Source organism: Triplophysa rosa, linkage group LG14 (assembly GCF_024868665.1).
Source record: "Triplophysa rosa linkage group LG14, Trosa_1v2, whole genome shotgun sequence".
NCBI lineage: Eukaryota > Metazoa > Chordata > Actinopteri > Cypriniformes > Nemacheilidae > Triplophysa > Triplophysa rosa.
In genome coordinates, this window is record NC_079903.1 from 11,019,599 (window position 1) to 11,044,215 (window position 24,617).

Sequence of the window (24,617 nt, forward strand, 5' to 3'; positions counted from 1 at the left end):
TCTACTGGACTCCTTTATTAGAATGGCTTGAAGGGATTGCATTTAATGGGGGAAACTATAGCCGTAAAATTGACAAACAATGTATTTGTGCAGTTCTTATAGCCAGCCCACTTGAAATTTACATAGTACAGTGTGTTAGGATGTGCAAATTGTTATGTAGCATTATGATATTGCAGAGTTTTTAATTTTTAATTATATATTATTTAATTATTAATTATTTATAATTAATTAATAATTTTTAAATTATTTTAATAAATTTTATTTTACGTTTTGTAGTCAAACGTATTTACACAACACGCATTTGTACGCAGCACAAAAATGTCACAGAATAACAGATCTTTGTTTCTGAAGAGGTTGTCCCAATACCAGAGATAGTGGAACAAGAAATGTAATTATTAGCTTTCACCAGGAAATATAAGATCGATAAAAATACATTAAAAAATACATAAAAAACCTAAGGACCACATTTTTATAAATAAAACCTAAACCCAAACCCCAACCCTAACCATAACTTACCCCTAAAATCAGAGGGAAATGATAAGTGAAAAACAATGGTCTAAGCACCTAATCCTGGTTTTAAGATTAAATTTAAATCAAACTGTAAATTTATTTCTGAAATCTGATTGGATGATTTAAATGTTGTCCCATGGGTCAACATGATGTTGCCCTAAGGACATGAACCACTTGGCAAAATCAGATAGGTTCGAGCCAGAAACTGTGCCTTTAATCTAAATAACAGCCAAGATTACGTTTTTAAAAACTGCTCGAGCGTCACTTTTCCTTTTTGTAAAAAATTACCCATGGCGTTTTCAACTTTGTAATGTATCATTGAAAGATCAAGCAATAGTGTATTCATTAACCACAGAGATAGGGAATGTTTTGCAATCAAAAGGCGTTTACCACTGTTTCAGTGTTGACTGTAGTGTTTTGTGCCTGCTCACCAACCTGGAATTCCCCTCGGAGAGCAGGGGACAAGGAAATTTTCCTTGTTTCCTTTAACGGCGTCCCTCCCACTTTTGTACAACCCGTGATATTTTATAGCAGGCTGTAGTGATTCGACACAGTACTCTGACCTCTACTGATATAATCTTAATCTGATATCATAATGATTGTTCTTCTCGTCAGACACAATAATAATTTACAGGTAAAATAGATAATATTGTATGTTTTGTTTTACACTGTTTTTTTATTATTATTATAGGCTATTAACATGTTTAATATTTTGCATATATGTGCCACTTGGGAATGAGAAACACAATTGGCAGATTGTTTCCAACTGCTTCATTCATGAGGGGTGACAATTCTGGCAAATCCAGTTACAGTCCACCAGAGGTGGTCATATGGATGCAAAGCAAAACCATTCAAATGACATTTACATGACAATAAATAACATTTAAAAAAGGCAGAGAGCACAACCAAGGCGCAAACGGTGTAAGAAGACAACAGAAATTTGCCGAATAAAAGCATTTTGTGAAATTGGCCTTTGTAATGTAAGAAGTAAAAAAGGCAGTTGTTGCCTTACGATAACATCACTGTATAAAATATACAATGTTGTGCTTTTATGTTACAAAACACATAAATACTTAAATAAGTAGGTTAAAGAACTTACATATATATATTTCTTTTATAATAATATAATAATTTTAGTAACTAACTCGTTGTACATTATGGATAGAAAACAATAACAAAATCACAGAAAAATAAAAACTTTCACTGAGTTTTTTGGTTAGGCTACTTGAGAAGTACATGACGACATTTCAACATTTAAGTGACTATCCGCGCGAAGTGGACTAGCTAGGATGTTTGCTACGACATCTCAATTTAGAATCCCAAATCATAACGCTTAATGTATAACATCCATTTACTGCAAATGTCACTAGGCAGAAGACATAGATGCAGGGCCGGCCCAGCCTCTGTTGGTGCCCTAGGCAAGATTTAAGATTGCGCCCTCCTATACAAAATAAATAAATAAATAAATAAAGATGATTTTTTTAAAGCAAAATTCATAAAAAATGTAATATAAAATGAATTGTGATTAACATAAATAGGAACTAAATAAATAACAACTACAAATATTTGAACCGTCTGAAAACACATCTCTTCCGTCAACACCTGACTGATCAGTTCTGACTTCTATCTCTTTTCTACTCTTAAAAAAAAAAAAAAACCTTAGCTCTGTACACTGTGATAGGCTATGTGAGACCAATTTTCTTTTATTGCACTTATGCTTTTTGTTGTCCTTATGTTGTTCTAATTGCTCCCATTGTTTCCCTCATCTGTAAGTCGCTTTGGATAAAAGCGTCTGCTAAATGACTAAATGTAAATGTAAATGTAAATATTTGTAATAAAAATGTTTCTAATTGCCTTCTCATTGTTTGAAAATAATGTTGCAAGTAAAATAAAACGACTTTTTTTCTCAATACAGGGCTACTGAATTTGAATATTAGAGCTCATAAAACGAATATTTGATTGTTATTATTATTTAGATAAGGGTTAATGAGAAATTGTTACCAGTAGAGTGGTTCTAAATAAGCAATTGTAACTTATAATTTGCACCTCTATATTGCAATTTTTTTTGTTTCCTACCTTTTCACATCTGATATGTTTTTTTATTTTAATTCACATTTGTATAAAAGTTTTGTATAAATGGTGTGTTTGCACATGCGGCTGACATGTGCAACCGATCCTACCTGAACCTGCTCCGAGCGGGGTTCGAATTTATAACCAGCGAGAAGTACAAACGGGAAACAGGCGCTCTAACCTCGAGGCCACAAACACTAACTACAAATAATCACGCGAATAAAGTTATGTGTGGGAGTAAACATACACAACATAAACATACACAGTTTCTGGGCAGTTTCTGACCACTTTAAGATTCCTTTATCCACTCCTTGTACACTTATAAGAGAAACTCTAGCCTACTCCTCTTCACTTCGTGGCAAAATGTGAACTCAATTATTGCTCCACTAACATTTCAGTTTGATTTAAATAAAATATGTATATTTGATATAAGATATGTGAGTGCCTTCTTTTTATTTATATTTGCTTTGTATAATTTGTTTAGTGAAATTGCTTGGTTCTCTTTTTATTTTTATCTGATTGTTTTTATCTTGTTGTTATTGATGTATATGTTGAATTTTTGTCCCTCTATTTTTACTTATGTAAAGCGCTTTGAGATGCTACTTTTAAACGCACTATACAAAATAAGGTTATTATTATTATTAAATACATTATCTAAGATATGCTAAACAGCGAGATGAGATCCCGTCTACCATCTCACAAGCAGAAAATCAGCTCCACCAACTTTACTGTAACTTCATTTTATCAAATGCTGTTGTCCATGATGTGGATCTAAAGCTTTAACCATTATTTATATTAAGTGTTGGAAAGCATATGTAATACACAAGTCTTCAATAGATAATCTTCAAAAGTATTATTTACCATAATTTATTGGTATTTCACAGTCTAGCTAAATGTTAGCATAACAAACATGTAATTTAAAGTCCCAGTGAAATTAAAAATTACAATGCCCATTTTTTCATGAAATATTGCAGTGTTTATTGTAAATAGTTTATCAATGTGGGTCATTCTCTTTTTAAAATTCGTGTGCCCTCATAATCTTTAGTTTAAATCTGAAAATGCACTTCAGTCCTGTAATGACTATCCACCTATCACCGTCCCTGCATTCCAGCTGGGATATATCACCCTCCGAAGGGCCCTTCGGAGTGATAACAATCATGGCCGCCATACTGAAGGGTCGTTCCAAACCGAAGCGCTCATAACTGGCCACTTCAAAGGGTCCTTCAGAATGAAAGATTTCGAAGGGTACAACTGATGATCACTTTAGGCTCCCATGATTCTTTGCGTGGTGACGCCACCTTATGGGCGCGGGATGATGACGCAGAAGGGCACTTCAAGAAACAGTTGTTTGGTCCCCTACACCCTTTAACCCTTCAAAACTCTCACTCCGGAGGGTAAACCATTCGAAGGGCTTAGGGCATAGGGATGAGCCCTTGGAAATGGAACACAGGGCTTGTCTACACCGGACGCCACAGGTGCGACGTGACATGACAACCTGCTTGTTCTTAAATGGGTTTGTCGCGCAGCACCGCATCCAGTGTGGACAAAATTATAATGGATTCTAATGCGTTTCTAATATCTTTTGTCGTGTTGTCGCGCCAGTTGCGTCCGTTGTAGACACGGTGTTAAGGCTAAAATACACTACAAGACTTTTGCTCAGATTTTGCCCAGATTTTCAGTCTGTGCCAGTCTGCAGATTTGATCAGTTAGTGACTTTCAAAAATTCTGCAAGATGTCTAGTTTAAAAAAAATCTGTTCAGATTTTAAAAGTCTTGTAGTGTATTCCAGCAATTAGACGTATGTTAGACGGCTTGGGTGGAGCATCCGTAAACTCCGCCCCTTCTGCTACAGTTCTATTTCAAAATGCAACGGCTGTTTTTATACATTCAATCAAATCGTAGAGAAATACAAAAGCCACGCCCATACTTTTCTCATTCAAAATTCCATTTCACTAGAAAATGCGTCTAAATAACTTTAAGTTAATGTACTTTTTACCTGACATCGATGGCTGTCGTATGTCTAAATAGTGTCGCGTTTATGGAACCCAATCAACAGCTATAGCTGACAAACAGGCTTATGAATTAGCCTGGTGGTATACTTCTAGATATTTTGTCCCTTTTCCTTCCCTCTTTGTTTTTTTTTAGCTCTTAAGGGCTTTGACCTTTTTGAGATGACCTTCTGTTTCACACTTAATCCAGGTGCACACGGACACTCCCGTCCATCGGCATATCCCTGTCCGTCAAACAACATACAATCATAAAGCATTACCTGATTGCATATTGAAAATACAATTAAACTAAACAAAGAAAAGGCAATGATTGATTTGAAAATTGAATGATACGGAAATAATGATAACATTATATCCTAATAACTGACCGAATAACATGCTGAAAAGACTCAAAGAGAATCAGAAGAATTTCACACTGACATTTATTAAGTTTAACGTTTCTTCTTATTGAAGCTTGTTTTTGTGGCAAAATTATATTTGGACCCATGCAAGTATCTGAACTTTTCGATCCCATGGTATGCTTTGTGAGTATGGAGTTTAATGTGTGGTCATTCCTGAATGACACTGTCATAAATTACTTTCTCATTATGTAAGGAATGAAAGGCTAAGATTGAAAAGATAAGCAGATGCATGTCAACAGTAGGTCGATTTTTTTAGTTATACCACAGCCATGACAAAATGACACACGTTTCTAAAACACCTTTCAAAAGCACTTTTTCATTTTGTATGATTTGCCAATAGAAACTCAGCTGGAAACAAACTGAAACAGGGAGGGTAGGCTGTTCAGCAGAAGCAATAGTGTAAATGAAACAAATAGGATTAAAAACATTGTTATCAAACTGAATCTATTTTACACTTAAATATTGATTCGGTTGTTTGAAGTTTTACTAGTTAGTGGTAATCAATTTGTGTGGCATATCACTAACAATAGGTTTTTTCTTTGTATAAGTCTGCTCTGTTCTGACAGAAACTGAGGACAAGTCATTGCATGCCACTTTCTGCTTTGTCCTAATACATTTCTCAAGTGTTGGTATTACTTTTTTCTCATAGACACTTTGCCAAAGTGGATTGTCTAGACCTGTTGTTTTATTTTCAAGGATATTTATCTTATATGTGCATATGTTTCTGATTTAATGTACTCTGTACGTGAGCCATTCCGTGTTAATGACCCAAGTGGGAAATAAATGTTGAAATGTTGGGCAATGTTGACAAGACTTCTGTTATCAACTGATCAGTGTAACATCTGCTAATGGCAGGTGAGAGACAACCTGGTAAGATGTCGGGATGGCAAGGCACATTGTAACTAGGCTTCCCTGAACCAAACTATCACAAATCCTTACCTGACCTCAGTCCTAATTATTGCATACATAACCATACATAACATATTACATACATAACCATATTCCAGTTGTGACTGTTAACCATATCTTAACCTGCGGCTTTGTTAACCCTTAGGCACCCGACTAATATCAGCTTGACCAGAGAGAATCCATAAACAAATTGAGAGTGCTGCATTAACATCAACCTAGATGTAGTGCGCCTGAATAGGATTCAGGGTTAATTTCTGGGCCATAATGAAGTGGCGTCATAAACAAGTAACATCTGTACGTTTGCCCTCTAGGCCCATTCATTCATATGAGGAAATTAAAGGGACAGTTAACCCAAAAATAAAATTTCTGTCATCATTTACTCACCCTTGAATTGTTCCAAGTCTGTATAAATGTCTTTGTTCTGATGAACACAGGAGAAAGATATTTGGAAGAATGCTTGTAAACCCCCCCCCGAACTCCCCCTAATCACTAAAGTTACTACTGGCAGATTTGCGGGTTTCTCACGACTCCTTGTCTTCAGAATTTATCTCGCTTTAAAACCAGAATGGTGGGTTTTCATCCATTTTTCCAAGGATATTGTAAGCGTGAGATCTTATTTTGTCATAGATGATTAACAGCCATTTGAGAGGAGGAGCATGGAAAGGCTGGTGATTTTAGACATGGTATTACTGTATTCATGAACATATGAAAATGACATTTAATGTGGAAAATGTGTGCTTGCCAAACATGATTAATTAATCCAACGAGAAATACTGTGTTGTGATGCAAATGCTAAAAATGTCGCCCCATTGTGATTATTTTGAAAGTGCTAAACCATGCATGCATCATCTAGTTTGTTTAAGGTGTTCAGTGCACAATTCTGCATGGACTGTAATCGAAAGTCATTTAAGCAGGTATTTCATTTTAACATGTCTTACAGCTTACTTCTCACTCATTCAGCTCTCTGCAGGGCTTTGTGCCAAATATTGTTGCCCTCCAGCACTGTCTTTCCCTGCTTCTCCTCGAAAGTCACGCCTTCCCTCTCAGCATCTGTGCAGACATGCCCTGGATCCTGTTGGCCAGATTCATAGGCACCTGAAAGGTACGCAGAGGCACGTTGACAGCACGTTATGTTCTCAGGAATCAAGCACAAAGTATGTGAGAGGTAATGCTCACGTAAGTTTCATGTGTCAGTGTTTTGGTCTGTTCTGTTTTTTTTACGCTCTTGGAGTTGTCTTTAAGAAGGACATGAATAATAAACATTTGACACGTTTCTTTATTGTCACATGCCGTTTAAGAAAAAAGATCACATGTACAGTAGCTCCGAAAAGCGGACTTCACGGTAGAGCGAGGGAATGACAGACCCATGTTCAAACATCTCATTAAGCGATGTGTTAACCTGACAGACAACTGAGCCTATACAGGTAAAGGACACAAATAAATGATAACATGCATAGGGGATTTCTACAACATTCAGAAAACTGGTGGCTTTCTGACTGACGTTTTCATGAACTGTACACAAGTAAGAGCAGCAATTAAAGTGATAATTCACCCAATTTACTCTTCCACTTGTCATTTCAAACCTATATGATTTTCCTTTTTTCTGCGAAACACAAAATAATATATTTTGAAGAATGTTGGTAACTGGCACCCATTCCCTTGCATTGGTTTTGTGTCCGTACAATAGAGGTGCCAGCACTGTTCAGTTACCAACTACCTTCATAATATATTCTTTTGTGTTCTGAGGAAGCAAGAAATTCAAACGGGTTTGAAATGGCAAGAGGGTGAGTAAATGATAACAGAATATTTATTTTATTTTTAGAATGACAGAATTTTCATTTTAACTAGCTTGATAGAGTTAGAATTAACATTTATTTAGCATAACAAATCATGTTTTTGTTTGTAATTTTGTTTATATTTCTTCTTTAGTTGCGTTGGAGCATTTCTCAGATCACAGCTAAAATTCTCAAAGCTGCTCATGTAACGGAGGCCAGCTAGTGAAGAGCTGCGCAGTGAGTAAACCTCACTCCCCGACCAACAGAGACGCTCTAGCGACAGACGCTAGAGACTGCGGTCTTTAGCCTCCTCGTTAGAGCGCCCGTCTCCCATCCGGACCGACGCCGGTTCGAGGCCCGTGCAGAGCGGTGCAAGTGGGACCGGTTACACTTATTCAACCTTATCTTCAATACAGTTATCTCCTGTTTCCAATAAAGTATTTTGTCATGCTGATTACATTTACATTTAGTAGACGCTTTTATCCAAAGCGACTTACAGAGATTTCAGGGAGCAATAAAGCAACATGTCATGCAGGAGCAATAATGCAATTGGTGCTAATACCAAGTTACTAGTTTCAACAAAAGCCAGAACAATACCTGTTGAGAGAATACCCGTATGATTAAAAATCGGTAGTGACCAAAAGTGATATCCAACTTTGAACAGTTGTCATCTTTGATCTTTATTTAAATATTTTATCAAATATGTATATAAAAATTGTATGCATGTTGCATATGGGTTTGTTTAGAGTATAAACCAAAGCTCAGCTTTGAGAGGAATGTAAGAATGCTTGGCAAATTACACACAACATGTGCAAAGACAATACCACAAGAGAGGATGAACAGCTACTTTGAATATTTCTTGATATGCTGTGGTTTGAAATACCTTATGTCTCATGTTTTGTCCTTATATTTTGAAGGTTTTATCTAACCTGGGGGGTATTAAAAGCAAATATTCCCCGTAGGGCTGTCAAATGATTAATAGCGCTTAATCGCATCCAGAATAAAAGTCTGTGTTTATATAATGTATGTCTGTGTACTGTGCATATTAATTTGTACACAACATGTATATATTTATAAAATGTTTACATGTATTTATATATATTTGCCAATAATTTAAATTATATGTAAATGTTTATCAATATTAATTTTTTCTTAAATAAATGCGTATGTTTTTATAAATACAAAATTAAAATGCACAGTACACAGACATATATTATGTTGTCCCAAACTTTTATTCTGGATGCGATTAATCGCGATTAATCGTTTGACAGCCCTAATTCCCCCTGGACATTACTTCTGGCCACTACTGTATGCGGGCATAGTTGACAAATAAACTGCACATGTGTCTGTCACGATCCTAGTCTGTGTTCCCATGTTGTTCTGGACTTTTATGTTATTTCCTGTTGTGTGCCATGTTTGTAGTCCTTTGTAGTTTTTGTGTTAATTATTGTCAGGTGTTCCTTGTTTGCCGCTTGTTATCCTAGTGTATTTAAACCCTAGTGTTTCCTTTGTTTGGTGTCGGTCTTTGTTTCATGCTATGTTTTGTCCTGCCTTCATTCTGTGGATTCTCTTGCGTTGTTTTGTCCTGCCTTCATTCTGTGGATTCTCTTGGGTTGTTTTGTCTTCTGGTTGTCATTAAAATACTGCACTTGGATCCGCTTCTCAGCTTGGATTACTCTACCAATCGTTACAGAAAGACCGACACCAAACAAAGGAAACACTAGGGTTTAAATACACTAGGATTGTATATATTAATATTAATAATATAAAATAATAAATTAAAAGTTTGTTTTCTAAATTTTTGCGTGGTACGGTTTATTTGTCAACCAGCATATGCTCAGAAAACATCTTAATTTATTACATAAGTCTTTAAGAGTTTAAAGGGCCATTGTTAGATAAAACTACATGTTGCTAATAACACAGGTTGCTTTTAAGAAACTCATTGATATAAATATTTACTTTTGAGAGGATAAGTTACAGGTTTTTCCTAGTAAATAGTGGTGTGCACCTACTGATTTGTAAATGCTAAAGATGATCTGCTATGATGATAGGCTATATAAGATAGCATGATTTTATATTTGCAGCTAAACAAAAACAGCTAAAAAGACATCTTAAACTATCTTAAACAACTGCCCAACTGTTGTTCTATACTTGCCCTAAATTCAAAGAGAAGCTGGACAAATGCTAATGCATATATATCCTAAATATCCTCTGAAAACAGTGAGGGGTTGCAGATGTAGGTTTCTTTGTGGTCCTCATCTTCTTCCAGCAGTTTCTCAAGGGCTAGAGACCCCTCAGGGGCCTGCAGAGGCTTTACCTGCGCTGGTTCTGGTGAGAATACAGGCAAAGTCAAGGGCACAGGTAAGAGCTGGGGGCCAGATAGTGCCGTTGGCATTGACGGTGCCTGCATGACGGGGCAAGAGATCGTGGATAAAGACTGGGCCCATGGAATGTAAGTCAGGTCTGGGACCTCCACCTGAGGCAGAGATGAGTTGGAGGTGCTCACGGCCTAATAAGAACAAGATAAGAGTTTAACGAACGTCTATTAAAACAACATATCAAAGACAGCCATTAAGAGATATCAGTGGCTTGGTTTGTGGCTTACCCCAAGGTTGGTGAAGAGAGGCGTGTGTGCTAAAGTCAACATGGAGGAAGGGCCCACCACGGTGTAACTGGGACAGATCGGCTGAACGTACATATCAGCCGTGTGGGAGGGGAGGGTGGGGTCATGCTGTAAGCAGTCTGGTGGAGACCAGTGACTTAGAGGCTGGAGAGCAGTCGTGCTGGTGGTCTGGGCGATCCATCCAGTGCAGAGCCCCCCGACATCCATCACTGAATCATTGAGGCCAGTCTGATTGACTTCTGTGAAAGTCCCTGTTAGAAAAGAAATGCAGCGGGAATGTAACATTGCTTGACAATCAAAGTAACAAAACGTTTAAATGTTACTTACCACCATGTGTGTATGACGGCAAAGTGTTGTTGGGAACCATCATCTGGAAACCAGTACAGAGAAAATATGTAGCAGTATCATCTCATACATCTCATACAGTAGTACATTTATTAAAGAGATTGTATAGGCCCACATCCAGAAATTAATCATTTACTGACCCCACGGACCCCATTTCTTTGGACCATGAGGAACAAAAGTTTAGAATGTCACTCATTTTTCACACGTTGATTATGAATATTGACTGAGGCTGTCAGTTACTAACATTTTGCTACTAATATTTCATTTTTGTTTTCTGCTAGTCATACGGGTTTCGTACAGAATGGTGAGTAAATGCAGACCATAAACATCTTTTCTCATTTAAATATGAGATGTTTTCTCCCTGCGGGTGTAGTGACTGTAGGGACAGTTCACCCAAAATTATATACTGTCATTTACTCACTCTCTAAATCTGTATAAATTTCTTTTTCACGATGAACACAGAGAAATATATTTGGAAGAATGCTTGTCCAAACAGTTCTTGGCCACCATTGACTATAGTGGGAAAAATGACAATGGTAGTCAAAAGTGCTAAAGAACAGTTAGATTTTCTACAGTCTTCAAAATATCTTCTTTTGTGTTTAACAGAACAAAGAAATGTATAAAGCAATTTGTCCTACAAGTCATGAACAACAATCACAAAACACAAAAATGCTTTCCTGTAGCTCAGTGGTCAGAGGATGACTCAGCAATGTCAAGATCATGGGTTAGATCCCACGGATTGCACTTTCTCAGAAATAAAATGTATAATGCAATGTAAATCACTTAGGATAAAAGTGTCTACCAAATTCGTGAATGTAAATGCAAACACAATAATTTCAACACAGTACTGAAAAGCAAGGGTGTGTAAACTTTCCAATGGGGCTGTTTTTAAACGTTTGGGGACTGTGATAATTCGGGCAGTTCTACATAAAAATACACTTTTATTATTGAGATTTTGTAGATTCTGCAAAGGAATTAAATCTCAGGAACCCAACTGTTTTTATAACCGTTACTTAAGTGGTGTCTTTTAGTTAGGGATGTGCGAGACTAATCGACTAGTCGTTTAAACGGTAAGCTCCTAAATCGACATTGAAAACAACAGTCGATTACACGAAAAAATTACAAAAAATGTTATAGTTTAAATTACTTTCATTTTAACGTTTCGTTTTAAAAACCTTTTAAACTACATACTTAAACTATATGTTTTAAAAAATAATTATTAATAGTCTTTAAAAGTGTATCAGTAACGAAATGTTTTCATTTTAGATTTAGCATGCTTTTAGCATGCTCAGAAATGACCACTTGAAAAACGAGTTGTGGGGGTGTTTTGAAGGAGGAAAACGGGTAGGTTTTATGCAAACTATGTCATATCAAAGTGGCATAATAATAATTTCACTGGAGTCATGCGTAACTTGGGTTCTTATTGACGCGATGCAGCAAATTCGGACGGAAGCGCTGAATGCAGGCATACAACGAAAAAGTAGATAATGATCTAAAGCTACACACAGTTATGTTAACAATTACTTAATAATAAATATCAATATTTTAAAATTTAAAATTCATGAAAGTCGGATTGATGTTATTTGATAATTTCATCTTGTGTGTTGAATACCCTAATTATAACTTAGGCTACTTAAATCGCGACATAATAACAAAAAAATTTTTTTTTCATTCAACATCATTTAAAAAAACAAATAATGAAACTTTCGTTTTTAAGCTTTTAATTAATTGTTGTTAAATATTTTATGTTTTATGATTTCAGTGTAATAGATAGACTTTTACTAAAATTTAATTTAATTTGATTACTAAAATGTAATTGAACTTTTAGTGTCCGAAAAAACTGACTTAAAGGAGAAAATATAATGGATTCTGTATAGGCTAGCTACATATTTTAAGCCCAGGCACAGACCAGCCAAAGCAAACAAATGCTCATCGCGTCACTTCTTGCAGCCGCTAAAACGATCCAGTTAGGGTTGGCGCATCAGCAAATGCAAAAATATTAATGATCATAACTTAAGGAAAGTGGAAAACATGTGTCTGTTTTAGCTACATTAAATATGGGATATGAACAGTTCGATTAATAGCCTACATTCTGTAGTCTTTAAAATGTAATACATGGGCCCTACGCAAAGTTTTTCGACCGCCTTCTGGGCCATTCTTAGTTTTAGACTACACGGTTACAAATCTTTCGTTTAAACGACTGTCAAATTCGCACATCCGTACTTTAAGTTATAGCTTCTTGGCAGTCTAGCCAATCTAGTAACATTGGCAGGCTTTGCAAAGATGTTCTGCAAATCCAACACTTGCCCCCACAAAGACAGTCAAGAGTCTTCAGTGCTCTGTTGCAGACATGATGCAAGCGTTTGTGCACCTTATGTGTTGAGATTGAGTTTAAATTTTTTTTGTTTTTTCAGGTGTCCAACTATTAGTCTGAGAAATAGTCTAAACAGATAGTCTAAAGGTTTACTACCCATCGGATCAAGAACAATTAATACGATTCATTTGCGAAATTATTTGCATGTCACGACAAGTGGTTGCACTTAAATTTCACCTAAAAAGACGACAGGGACTTAGTCTTAGACCCACACCTGGTAGATTGGATCAAGGCGTTTCCTGCTGTGGCCCCCAGCGCAACAATGACAGAGCTGCTTATAAACGTGCCTCTCAAACAGAGAGAGAGAGTGGTGTTGAATGAAATGGCAGAGAAGAGAGCCCTCGAAAAACAGAGTTATGACACTCGATCTCGCCACCGTGTTGTCACATGGTTCGTGAAGCGCTCAATAGTTCTAAACAAATCCATTTGAAAGGATTTTAGCGGGACAGACAACAGCAACTATACAACGCTGACTACACTTATAGCTTTCCTGTAGCTCAGTGGTAAGAGCATTGCGTTAACAACGCAAGGTTGTGGGTTCGATTTCAGGGATTGCACATGCCTATGTATAAATGTATAGGATAAAGCAATGTAAGTCGCTTTGGATAAAAGCGTCTGCCAAATGCGTAAATGTAGATGTACAGTAAATGAGTTTGTGAGACAATAAAAGGAATGGGCTTCAGTGCAGTGTTTGGACACGAGTTACTTCCGCATTCCATTTTTTCAACGGACGTCTATGCGAGTGTCGTAACTCTGTTTTTCAACGGCTCTGGCAGAGACCACGTGCAGGGGCTGGTTTACAGATAACCTAAAGTAACAGAAGCAGATAAGAGATGATCTAGATGTCGTTTGGAGTTTTAATTATGTCTGTAGGGCTACTTGGAGAGCAATTAGAAACTCAAGTGTCATTGGCTTCTGGTGTATAGCTTTGTAAAGAAACACCAAGTAGTACAATAGAGATGTCGGTGTTTTGTTTTGGGAGATCTAAAGGGGTAGCCATTTTTCAGTCGTTCCACAGTTGAATGCATTACTCTCGCTTTTCAGTAATTATTTTCCCTCTTTTTATGTCAATTTAATGTGCGAACGAGGCTACTCTCTGTTTATGTTTTTTTGTGTTGTCAGGTACAATTAGAAGGTTGGTAGGCAAGCCTCTTGGCAGGTCTACAAACTGATTTGCATAGGCCCTCTGCCCAGCCCTCTGGCTGTATAGGGGAATAGTTTAACTGACACAGAAAAACACCTGGATTATATCAAACCAAAATCCCCCTTAGAGTTTGAATCTCTGTAATCCTGTCTTTCTGCACTCAGTAATGCCCAGTAATACCACACTTTGGGTCAATGATGTGATGCTCATTTTTTCAATCAGGTGTATATTAAGACATATGTCAAAACAATGCTGTAAATAAAATTCAAAATATTTTCAATTTCTAACTTAACCTTTATCTTGATATTTTAAGGAGCAAAAACGATAGATCTTAGAGACCCCTATTTTAGCCTAAAATGCTAAAATTGTTGAAAAAAGAAACATGTATGCATAATTGATTATTATTTGTTTTAAATAACTTGGTCTTGGAATTCATAACTATTTTATGAAGGGGTTAATTCATGAATTGTACAAAAATCGTATGATCATTAGAAAAAAAACAATACTGAAACATCAACTAATCCTATCCCTCACTGCTCGAATGTTAATCGTACTAAAACATACAAATAAGATCGTACATATTCTAATTATTTCATTTCCATTTCATGTCTCATATGTCCAGGCTAAAGCATCATGGTGATTGAGCTTTGCAGGGAAGGGAGCTTGTTCCAAAGTGTTGGTCCAGACCAACACTTTGGAACAAGCAACACTTTGGAACAAGCTCCCTTACTGTAACCATCTGAACTGCGTCTTTATTTGCTTTAAAATACATGCTAAAATCTTTTCTTCTACAACAATTGACAGTGGGCCAATAGTTGTGGTCACATTTTTATGATTTTATTTCAGCTGTGTTATTTGATGTATTGTACTTGACTTTGGTCAATCTCAGTTTGTTTTAAAATGTGCTATTTAAATGCATGGAACTGAAAATGAAATTAAATATATTAGCCACCTCGTGAAATAGTTACAAATATATTAACCTTTCACACATAAAGGTCACTACAGTACAGTGGACAGCTTCAAACTAAAACAATGCACATACTCAAGGACACATTTCAAAATCTCTCTAAAAAAATACACATAAAAATGATGGGTTGTCATAAAGGCATGAAAGGGTTAATATATAGATTTACATTTAAGCATTTGGCAGACGCTTTTATCCAAAGCGACTTACATTGCATTTTACTATAGCCTACATTTGTTTCTAAGTATGTGCAATCCCTGGGATCGAACCCATGACCTTGGCATTGCAGCCATAGGAAAGCAGCTTTTGTCTAAATCAAAGGCAGTCTGAAAGCCATTTTGTTTTGGCCATTTCTCCTTCTCATCTTCTCAAGGATCCTTTTTCTCTTTGACCCCTTAAATGGCTAGTTCACTCAAAAATGAAACCTCTGTCATTATCTACTTACCTTCAAGTGAGTTCCACATTTGTATACTGTATACTTCTTTGTTCTGATAAACACAGTGAAAGATATTTGGAAGAATGCTATACCCAAACGGTTCTTGGACACCATTGACTCCCATAGTATGAAAAATCGCTTTATAAATTTCCTTGTTCATTTGAACACAGAAGAAGATATTCTGAAGAATGTATGAAAGCAAACAGTTCTGAGGTACTTTTGACTACCATTGTAAAAAAAAATTCTACTAGTCAATGGTGGCCATTGGAGTGCAATGACCTGAAGTGACCTACAGTAGTGAGAACACAAAGATGCTCAGTAGCATGATTTATGGACACATTCAAGAACCCCTGTTTTTGTCCAGGCCCCCGCTCTTTATTTTCACATGACAATGGCTAATAAGTGACACTAACCAAATGCCTGCTCTCAAACAATTACACAGAGCTGTCTCTTTACAACCCAAGGTCTTCTAATTCATACACTCTTTTCTTTCATAACCTCCTTTTCAGCCTCACATTTGGATATCTCCATTGTGCATTGGATGGATTAAATAAAGAACAAACAGCAAGCTAAGACTTGAATACACAATGAATAAGATCATGTTAGGGGGCAGTTTTAGTAATAAAAAAGCGTGAGCTGCTTATTGTGTGTGCGTGCACATGTGGGTTTGCTTGAGGTGCGGTTCCTACTGTGGTGGTGAGGGCGGCCGGTTTTGTTCCGTTTCCTCGCTTTCTGCGAAGCAGCTCCTTGACAGGGTCTTTGACTCTCACGCCCTGGTACGGCTTGGATGCGAATGCATCTGATGAGGCTGTTCAGACAATATGGCAGATGTAAGAGCGTCTCGTGACTTTGAACCGAAATATTCTTTTTTTGCACCTTAAAGACTTTTTAAAACATGTAAGAATTTCAGGTTCATGCCAAAATAAATAAGGTGTGGCAAAAGGTGTTGAAGGTTTCAGTCAGACAACTCGTATCGCTTTACCTGGAGCCTTGTTACCTTTTGTATGGTCTAATCTGAAGCATAAAGTTTACTTGAAAAGTTATTAGGGAAGAGCGTGGCCATGTTAAGCCCGAGGGACACTGAAATTAACATTTTTAAATTCAACAAATCCCACTCCAAAGTCTCACAGTCAACCCTGTAAGCACTGTAACCACATTCTACACATCAAAAATCCACCTCTGACTTTCCTCAAATGCATGTGATATCTCTGTTGCTCAATAGCATCTCTGTTGTCGTGCTAAAACCCCTTAAGTGAATTCCTTCACTTGTCTCTCCATGTTAAAAAAGAATCATATTTTGAATATTTCCTAGAATGTAACCTCTGCAGACCCACACTGGATGACTACATATTTGATTTATTGTGAGAATGGGGCTGTCAAACATCTGTTTTAATCCCTCCCATACGCACACACACATACACATACACGGAAATCGCCTGTAAAATCTGTAGTTCCTAGAAATTCAATGTAAAAATCTGGTCGTTTCAGACATTACAGAATGGGATTTAGCTCCATTGATAATGTTTATTATGCATTATAGTATAAAACAGTGCAGTTATCTATAAAGTTCTTATCTGCTTTGTAGTTTAAAAACACTGAAAACCACCCCAGCAGAATATGCTTCTAGTGTAAATTAAGTAATTTTGGCTTTATACGAAAGCATAAATTGAGATGTCGAGTTGTTACATGGCACGGCATGAAACACTGTGTGCTGCCCATCAATAGTGAATTGTAAAGAAAACCTCCCAGCAGCAAGCACTGTGTACCCAAGGAGGTGTGATTGTTTGGTGATGTATGATTGCCAAACAAATGTCCTTAAACCTTATTCGAAAACAACAGAAACAAAGAAATCTAAGTGAAAGTTAGTTCCTGAGGTGGGACACTTTCTCTAGGCACAAAAGGGAAAACAATGTTCATTCCATTAATGAATACCTATAATTTGATCAATTAAAAAGTGAGTCACTATTTGGGACTCGTCAATAAATCATTCTGTGAGTCACACATGCTTGAAAGCAGTTCTAAGATGTAAAAAAAATCTGATAGCGATTTCACTGTTTGCTGATCATTGTTTGCATACAAGTCTCTCACACTCCACACCCCATTCTGAGGAAAAGTATCTTGCTAGAACAACTGTTACGTCTTAAGGGTAAAGTCTTCAATGTTTAATCATCAAATAAACCGTCGGTATTGGGCCTGTTCTGTGCTATTAATCACAGATTCATGACATGCATTGGTCTGCCAAACTGTCCACCTGCAACATATAACCTTCCCGAAACCGTCATGGCCTATTTTAAAATAAACATATGCTAGATTGTTATTTTGTGTGGTATAAACAGTTGAACAACAGTTTTCTCATGGTTTAGGATTTATGCATTTGTGACACAAACAGAAATAAAATTTCAATCCTAAAAGTGTAAACATATAGCAAAATTACATTACGATTGCACAATACAAGCACAGCAGGATTTAAAAAGATCTTAAGGGACCGGTGCCGTGGCTTCACCTTACTTCAAATATACAGTAAATACTTTTATGTGGTTTTGGCATTTCTTAATCACTTATTATTCAGCATTATCTTATTTTAAACTGATGATTTAAGCACGATTAACACCAACCTTTTCTGATACAGAAAGTAGAGAATAATTCATGGTTTAAGTCTCTAATGAATGCTTAGGCTCTCTCTTCCTGCTCGGTCAGTGTGACTGTGAAAAGGGACTTCTGACATCTTCTTTTAGCGCACATACCCTTGAGGAGTTTGTGCGTGTGTGATTGTATTGTTTCAGGAAAGTGAGAAAGAGTGGAAAAACACGAGACAGACGTATGTCATGTTTTCATTCGTATTATAGTACCTGTCATCTATGATACTATATAGGAATATATGTCCTGTCTCATGACTCCAGAAGTGTTTGAGAGCTTTGTGTTCTTGTGTATCTATTGATAACCAATCATGTGAGCTTGATTTACCCAAGTAATAAAAAAAAGAAACAGAGCGGGCCTTACAAGCCTGTTTCGAGTGCACCGATTGGAGTGTTTTTGATGCTGCTACCAGCGATCTGGACGAGCTCACAGAGACTGTAACATCATACATCAGTTTCTGTGAGGATTTGTGCATTCCTACTAGGACTTCCTTAAAATACTACAATGATAAACCATGGTTCTCAGCAAAACTCAGACAGATTCGCCAATCCAAGGAGGATGCCTACAGAAAAGGGGACAAAGTCTTGTACAAGCAGGCTAGGAACACATTGACAAACGAGTTCATAGTGGCTAAGAGAAACTACTCTAAAAAGTTGGAAAACCGGTTTTCAGCCAACGACCCTGTGTGGAAAGGCCTTAAAGACATCACCAACTACAAGCCACCATCCCCCAATTTTGCAGTCAATCAACACCTGGTCAATGATCTGAATGACTTTTACTGCAGATTTGAAAATGCTAACTTTACACCTCACACCAACTCTGACATTCTCTCTACACAACACCTATCACCTTCAGTCACCCCACCTCCTGCACTTCAGATCAGTGAAGAGGATGTGTGCCGAGTCTTCAGGAAACAAAAGACAAGAAAAACACCAGGCCCAGATGGTATCTCCCCAGTCTGTCTTAAAAGCTGTGCTATTCAACTGGCCTTCATCTTCTCACAGATCTTCAACAGATCACTGGAGCTGTGCACAGTTCCTTCCTGTTTCAAGCGCTCTACCATAATCCCCATCCCAAAGAAACCCAAAATCACAGGACTGAATGACTACAGACCCGTCGCTCTCACATCTGTGGTCATGAAGTCATTCGAGAGACTGGTACTGGCTTATCTGAAGGACATCACAGAACCCTTACTGGACCCAATGCAGTTTGCCTACAGAGCAAACAGGTCTGTTGAGGATGCAGTTAACATGGGGCTGCATTTTGTCCTGAAACATCTGGATAGACCAGGGACCTATGTGAGGATCCTGTTTGTGGACTTCAGCTCCATCTGAAGAAGTTCAACCTACCACAAACTCTATTAAAACAGTTTTAATCAGCTGTCATAGAGTCTGTCCTCTGCACATCCATCACTGTCTGGTTTGGCTCAGCCACAAAGTCAGACATCAGAAGACTACAGAGGACGGTTCGGACTGCTGAGAAGGTCATTGGTGCTCCCCTGCCCACCCTCCAAGAACTGTATACATCCAGAGTGAGGAAAAGGGCTCAGAAAATCACCCTGGACCTCTCACATCCAAGCCATCATCTCTTCACAATGCTGCCGTCTGGTCGGCGCTACAGAGCACTGAGCACCAAAACAACCAGACACAAAAACAGCTTCTTCCCTCAGGCCATCTACCTCTTGAACAGTTAAATGTTTTTACACACCGTGCAATTAATAACTCTGTGCAATAATAATTAAGTGCAATATTAATTATATCCTCCAGATAATACACTATCTATTTTTATACAACTTTTCCTGTAAATTATATTTCATTCATTCTGCTGTATATAGCACATACCTTGTACTACAATAGTCTATTCTTATTTTTTACTTGTACATATTTACATACATACATAGCTTTACACTCTCTATATCTTTATCCTATGTTTATTGTATTGTATTTTTTAATTCTTTATACCCATAGGCCCTTATTTAAATCATTGTGTACTGTATTCTATTGTGTTATGGTCTCTGTATACTGTTGTTGCTGTTTCTGTGTACTGGATGCTCCTGTCACCAAAACAAATTCCTTGTATGTGCAAACATACTTGGCAATAAAGCTCTTTCTGATTCTGATTCTGATTCTAATGACGTAGTTAGTTGACTCTGTTAGCTTAAATACTACTGTTGTGGATGTAAGGCAGGTCGGCCTGTGGAACTCCTTGAGAGTGCTGAAGCTGACTTCTGCTGGCAAAACTACAAACCATGTTTCTTCAGTAAATTTTCTTCTATTAATTACAATCCTGACTTCTTGTCTTCATTCATTCATAACTGGTCTACGGGTCTTTTACTGTAAATCCCCTACAGATCAAAAAGAGGAACCTATGCAGGTGTGAAGACTTTTTTATCAGGAGGATGACACTTGAACAGTTTTGCATATCAAACTTTAGTTGCTCCAAAGTGCGACTGCTTACTGTAATGGTATACATTAAAACATTTACACATTTACAAAGGGTCTATCGTAAGTAAAACCATTAGTTTAGTAGGACTATGATGAAATTATGTGTGCCCTCTAACTCCTATATCTATATACAGTATATACAGTATATATATTGTAAAGAATATTAATTCTTTTAAATAAAACAGTTTGACACATATTTCTTGTTTTTATCATTTCCGTCCACAACCAGTAAATGACTAGGCTGCTGTGTAAAAATATCTTTACAAGTCTTACTAGTACCTATCAGCCTGCAATATTATGAGACAATTAAAAGACCAGTTAATGAACAAAGTTGACAAGTTGTTTAATAATAGGTCATATTTAATGTCATGTTGTGTCATATTATCACATGGATGATCAACAATTGTAAAAAACCCAACTCAAAAAAAGTTCAAACAACTAATTTTGTTGTGTTGGTTGAGCAAAAGTCCATGAAAAAGTCCACAGAACTTCTTTTAATAAGTTCATTCATTGTAACCAAACATTTTCTTCATTAACTTAAAAATATGAGTTGTGTGAAAAATTCTTTGCAAGTTCACTCAAAAAGACCTCTATAAATGTAAAAAATTGAGTTACGTCAATGTACAATGAACAAACAAGACTTTGAAAGTTCCCAAGATGCACTGCAGCATGTTCAATTCGGTGTTTCTTATTTGTTTTTCTTTTAAAGATTAGTGTTTTAGTTCTTGCTGGAATAATTTATGCTTTAATCTTGTTGTTACTGTTAGTTATCTGTTGTGTTTAGAGTTTTTTTAATGAATGATGGTTTTTGATTGTTACCATGGTTGAGATTTGTGTGTTCAATATTGCGGTGTAAGTGCAGACCCAATGTAACTCAAACTGTTCAAGCGGTTGTTTGATCAAAGTTTACTCAATTTGTAGTAAAAGACAAAAATATTTGTTTATTTTTAAATAACCAATTTATATTCTTTATTTATGTTCAACCAACAAAAATAATTTGTTATGTTGTTCATTATGTAAACTTTACTATGTTGTGACAACTAATGACTTAAGCATTATTTTTTGATACCTCTCAAGAAAACTAATAATCCTAAATTACCTCAATTAATTATTTTTTGTATCTCCAATTACAGCACTTGTTTTAAGTCAGTACAACTAATAATCCTGAGTTATCCCAATGAATTATTTTTGTATCTGCAATTCATTATTTTAAGTCAGTACAACGTCTATTTCAAAAAGTTGAGTGAACAAGAAAAAGCAAGGGGAAATTAGTACTAAGATTTTTTGTTGTTGTGAAGGCTTAAATTTTTTACAGCGCTGTCTGAATTCTGCTTATGAAGAAAAAACAAACACTGAGCAATTGACAAATCATGTCACTTGTCAAAATATGTGTCACGTTTACAAGAATACATTTTTATCAATCCAGCTTTTGTAGTATATTTCATTAAAACTATTACATGTGCATACGGTATAAAATGGACTTTACATCTTAAATCTTCACAGCATATATTTAGAAATTGTACTTACATTTCCCCATGTGCACACTTGGATACGTAACAATCAATACTGTTATATCTATTCAAAAGGCTTTTCTAAACACGTCCTGAGATCATCTTGTAATTGTCCAGTGGTCGCTTGAGTGGGCTGCCTTATAAGCACAGCATTGCAGTTTCAAGTGATGTCACGACGTAGAGAAGCCACAAGTTCACTAATAGTGCATATTATTTTACTACCACCAGCATCAACACATTTATGTAACCTAGAGCATGTCAATAACTGCTCATATTAAATACACAGAAGGGGTCTTCTCTTTTCTCACAATGGTCCCAGTGGGAAAACTAAGGCCATGACAAGAGACTTATTTATAATCTGTTTTCTTAATGATCAGTGTAACAGTATACAATACTGATCAAGTGATATCATGCAACTAACATAAATTGGTTAAATTATTTAAGCAACTTATTTGAATTCCATCTGTGGAATAAATAAATGACTGTGATAATGATCGAAATTATAATTATATATTAATAATAATTTAAATCATATTGTTATTTGAGAACATTTCTGTTGTTTTTCTAATTCATATATCTAAACAGCATTTACCTCAAAGTGTTAGCAAAATACTGCATATATGATATATTTTTATATTTTTTTGATAAATATTTCAAAGCTTTACAATACTTCATCATAACACAGATATAATAAAACAAAATCTGTTTCTGGTGTTTGCTATTAAAATGTCCATTTTATTGAATGAAATGAAAACTTGTTTTTCTGTGGGCACAGTTGTTCAAATCTGAGTCCAAAATTAGGCTACTGAGAATACATGTTACCCACTGAAACTGCCACGCTAGTCAATTTATTAGTGTGCAAAGGAAACATCTGCAGATACTTTGAGGTTCATTGACCACTTAAGCTCTGAAACACGTCATGTTCCGTTTCTCAGGTCTCTCGTTGCACAAACAATTACACATATCAGCAACAATAACAGGAAACCTTGTTTTAATTCGAATAATGTACTACACTTTATGTATTGAGCTGTAATCATTAAAGCACCACTATTATTTTAAACATTATAAGACATCTGCACAGCGGTTTGTCCATAGAAAACAGAACTGACATACAGTGAGATTCTTGCATTATTTTTAAAGTTCTCAGCTCACTAATCATTTACAGTAAATCGCCTCGGGAAAATGTGACAGGAGGAATAAAGCAGGAAGTTAAAAATACTTACTTCATCTTCGTGTAAGAAGCCAGACCTTCCTTCTAAAGTCGAAATGAGATTCAACACTGTGTCGAACAGTTAATGCATGAAAGCATTCTCTAATGCAAACTACATTGTGGTCTCAATGCAAAGAAGCAATTTTCAATCCTCAGTGAGTGAAGAGGCTACTTTTTGGGGGGTCCTCCTATGATATCAAGTTCTAAAACACTGATTTGCAGTACAAGTCAATAAGGTCAGTTAGGAAATAAGCTCTTGTTGTCGGTTATCCCCACTCATTAATGTCACTGTTCACAATGTCAGCAAAAAATAAGCAGAATCTAGGCTATTTTTACAATCGTGACTTAAAAAGAGGAAGACATTAAACAAGGCCGACTTTGCTTCGGGCAACTTAAACATCCTAATTTACAAGTTCAGTTATTTGACAAGTTCAAGTTCACAATTAAATGTTGAACATAAAGCAAAAGAGCAAAGAGTATCCTCTCTCATCTTTTACCTGGAGCATTAGTGTGAGGCTATACCAAGAAAAATGGGAAGATGGGAGCAAATTCATCTCATGGTGATTCACATAAAGACAAACTGCTGATACATTTGTTATAAGGTCAAACACCACAATGCAGCCCTTGGGATTGAAGCAGATGAGCCTTTGCTTTAAGACAGCTTTAGGCTTTGTATAGTGATCTATCGGCTGAAAGATTAGTTTTCTCCAAAATCGATCGTTTATTGAGGCGCCCAAAAGTCGAGCTATGTGTGTCTGGGGTTTATGACCTATCGATGTAGATTTGTACTTAACATTTGTATGTTTTTGTGCGCAGAGGCCTTGAAACATTACTTGTAAACTTATCACGCTTTGATGACACTATCATAACTCATAAAAATATAAGATTTGAGTGTTTAAGCTAGCAACAGCGAAATCTTTCACCTCTACAACTTCGGTTTGTCTGAGGCCAAATGGGAACAAACCGCGAATTAAACATTTAGAAAACTTTACAATTGTAACATGAACAGTTTTTGTGTTAACGAAGAAAAGTTATTTGAAGTAAAGAGCCAGAAGGAAATTGAAGCTTGTATGCCAGGCAAAGTTACAGGCTGTACCCGCCGCCTCTCTGAGTGCCAGGGCAGGCAAAGGCCTGCAAAACAAACAAGCTCTATCAACAAACTCCAAACACAACAGACGCATGAAGTAACAGACAGCAAACTCTGCTTCTGCCTTTCGTGCATCTCCCTTCCCCCACAGCGGACGCGGGAAGATAAT

General features: G+C 36.5%; 1 protein-coding gene across 3 annotated transcripts; it reads right to left on the reverse strand.

Moving 5' to 3' along the window:
- Nucleotides 1–7,314: 7,314 nt before the first annotated feature.
- On the reverse strand, nucleotides 7,315–23,404 carry LOC130565291 (POU domain class 2-associating factor 1). Of its 3 annotated transcripts, none has more exons than XM_057351914.1 (5): nucleotides 23,375–23,404; nucleotides 16,249–16,367; nucleotides 10,624–10,666; nucleotides 10,279–10,547; nucleotides 7,315–10,182 (listed from the first exon to the last, which is right to left on the reverse strand). In XM_057351914.1, the coding sequence occupies exons 3-5, from the start codon at nucleotides 10,664–10,666 to the stop codon at nucleotides 9,874–9,876; spliced, it is 621 nt and encodes a 206-aa protein (XP_057207897.1). In that variant the 5' UTR covers nucleotides 16,249–16,367; nucleotides 23,375–23,404; the 3' UTR covers nucleotides 7,315–9,873. The 3 variants fall into 3 exon arrangements, with proteins under 3 accessions (XP_057207897.1, XP_057207896.1, XP_057207898.1); XM_057351913.1 differs by lacking the exon at nucleotides 23,375–23,404 and adding an exon at nucleotides 22,168–22,268; XM_057351915.1 differs by lacking the exons at nucleotides 16,249–16,367; nucleotides 23,375–23,404 and adding an exon at nucleotides 22,168–22,254.
- Between the last annotated feature and the right edge of the window lie 1,213 nt (nucleotides 23,405–24,617).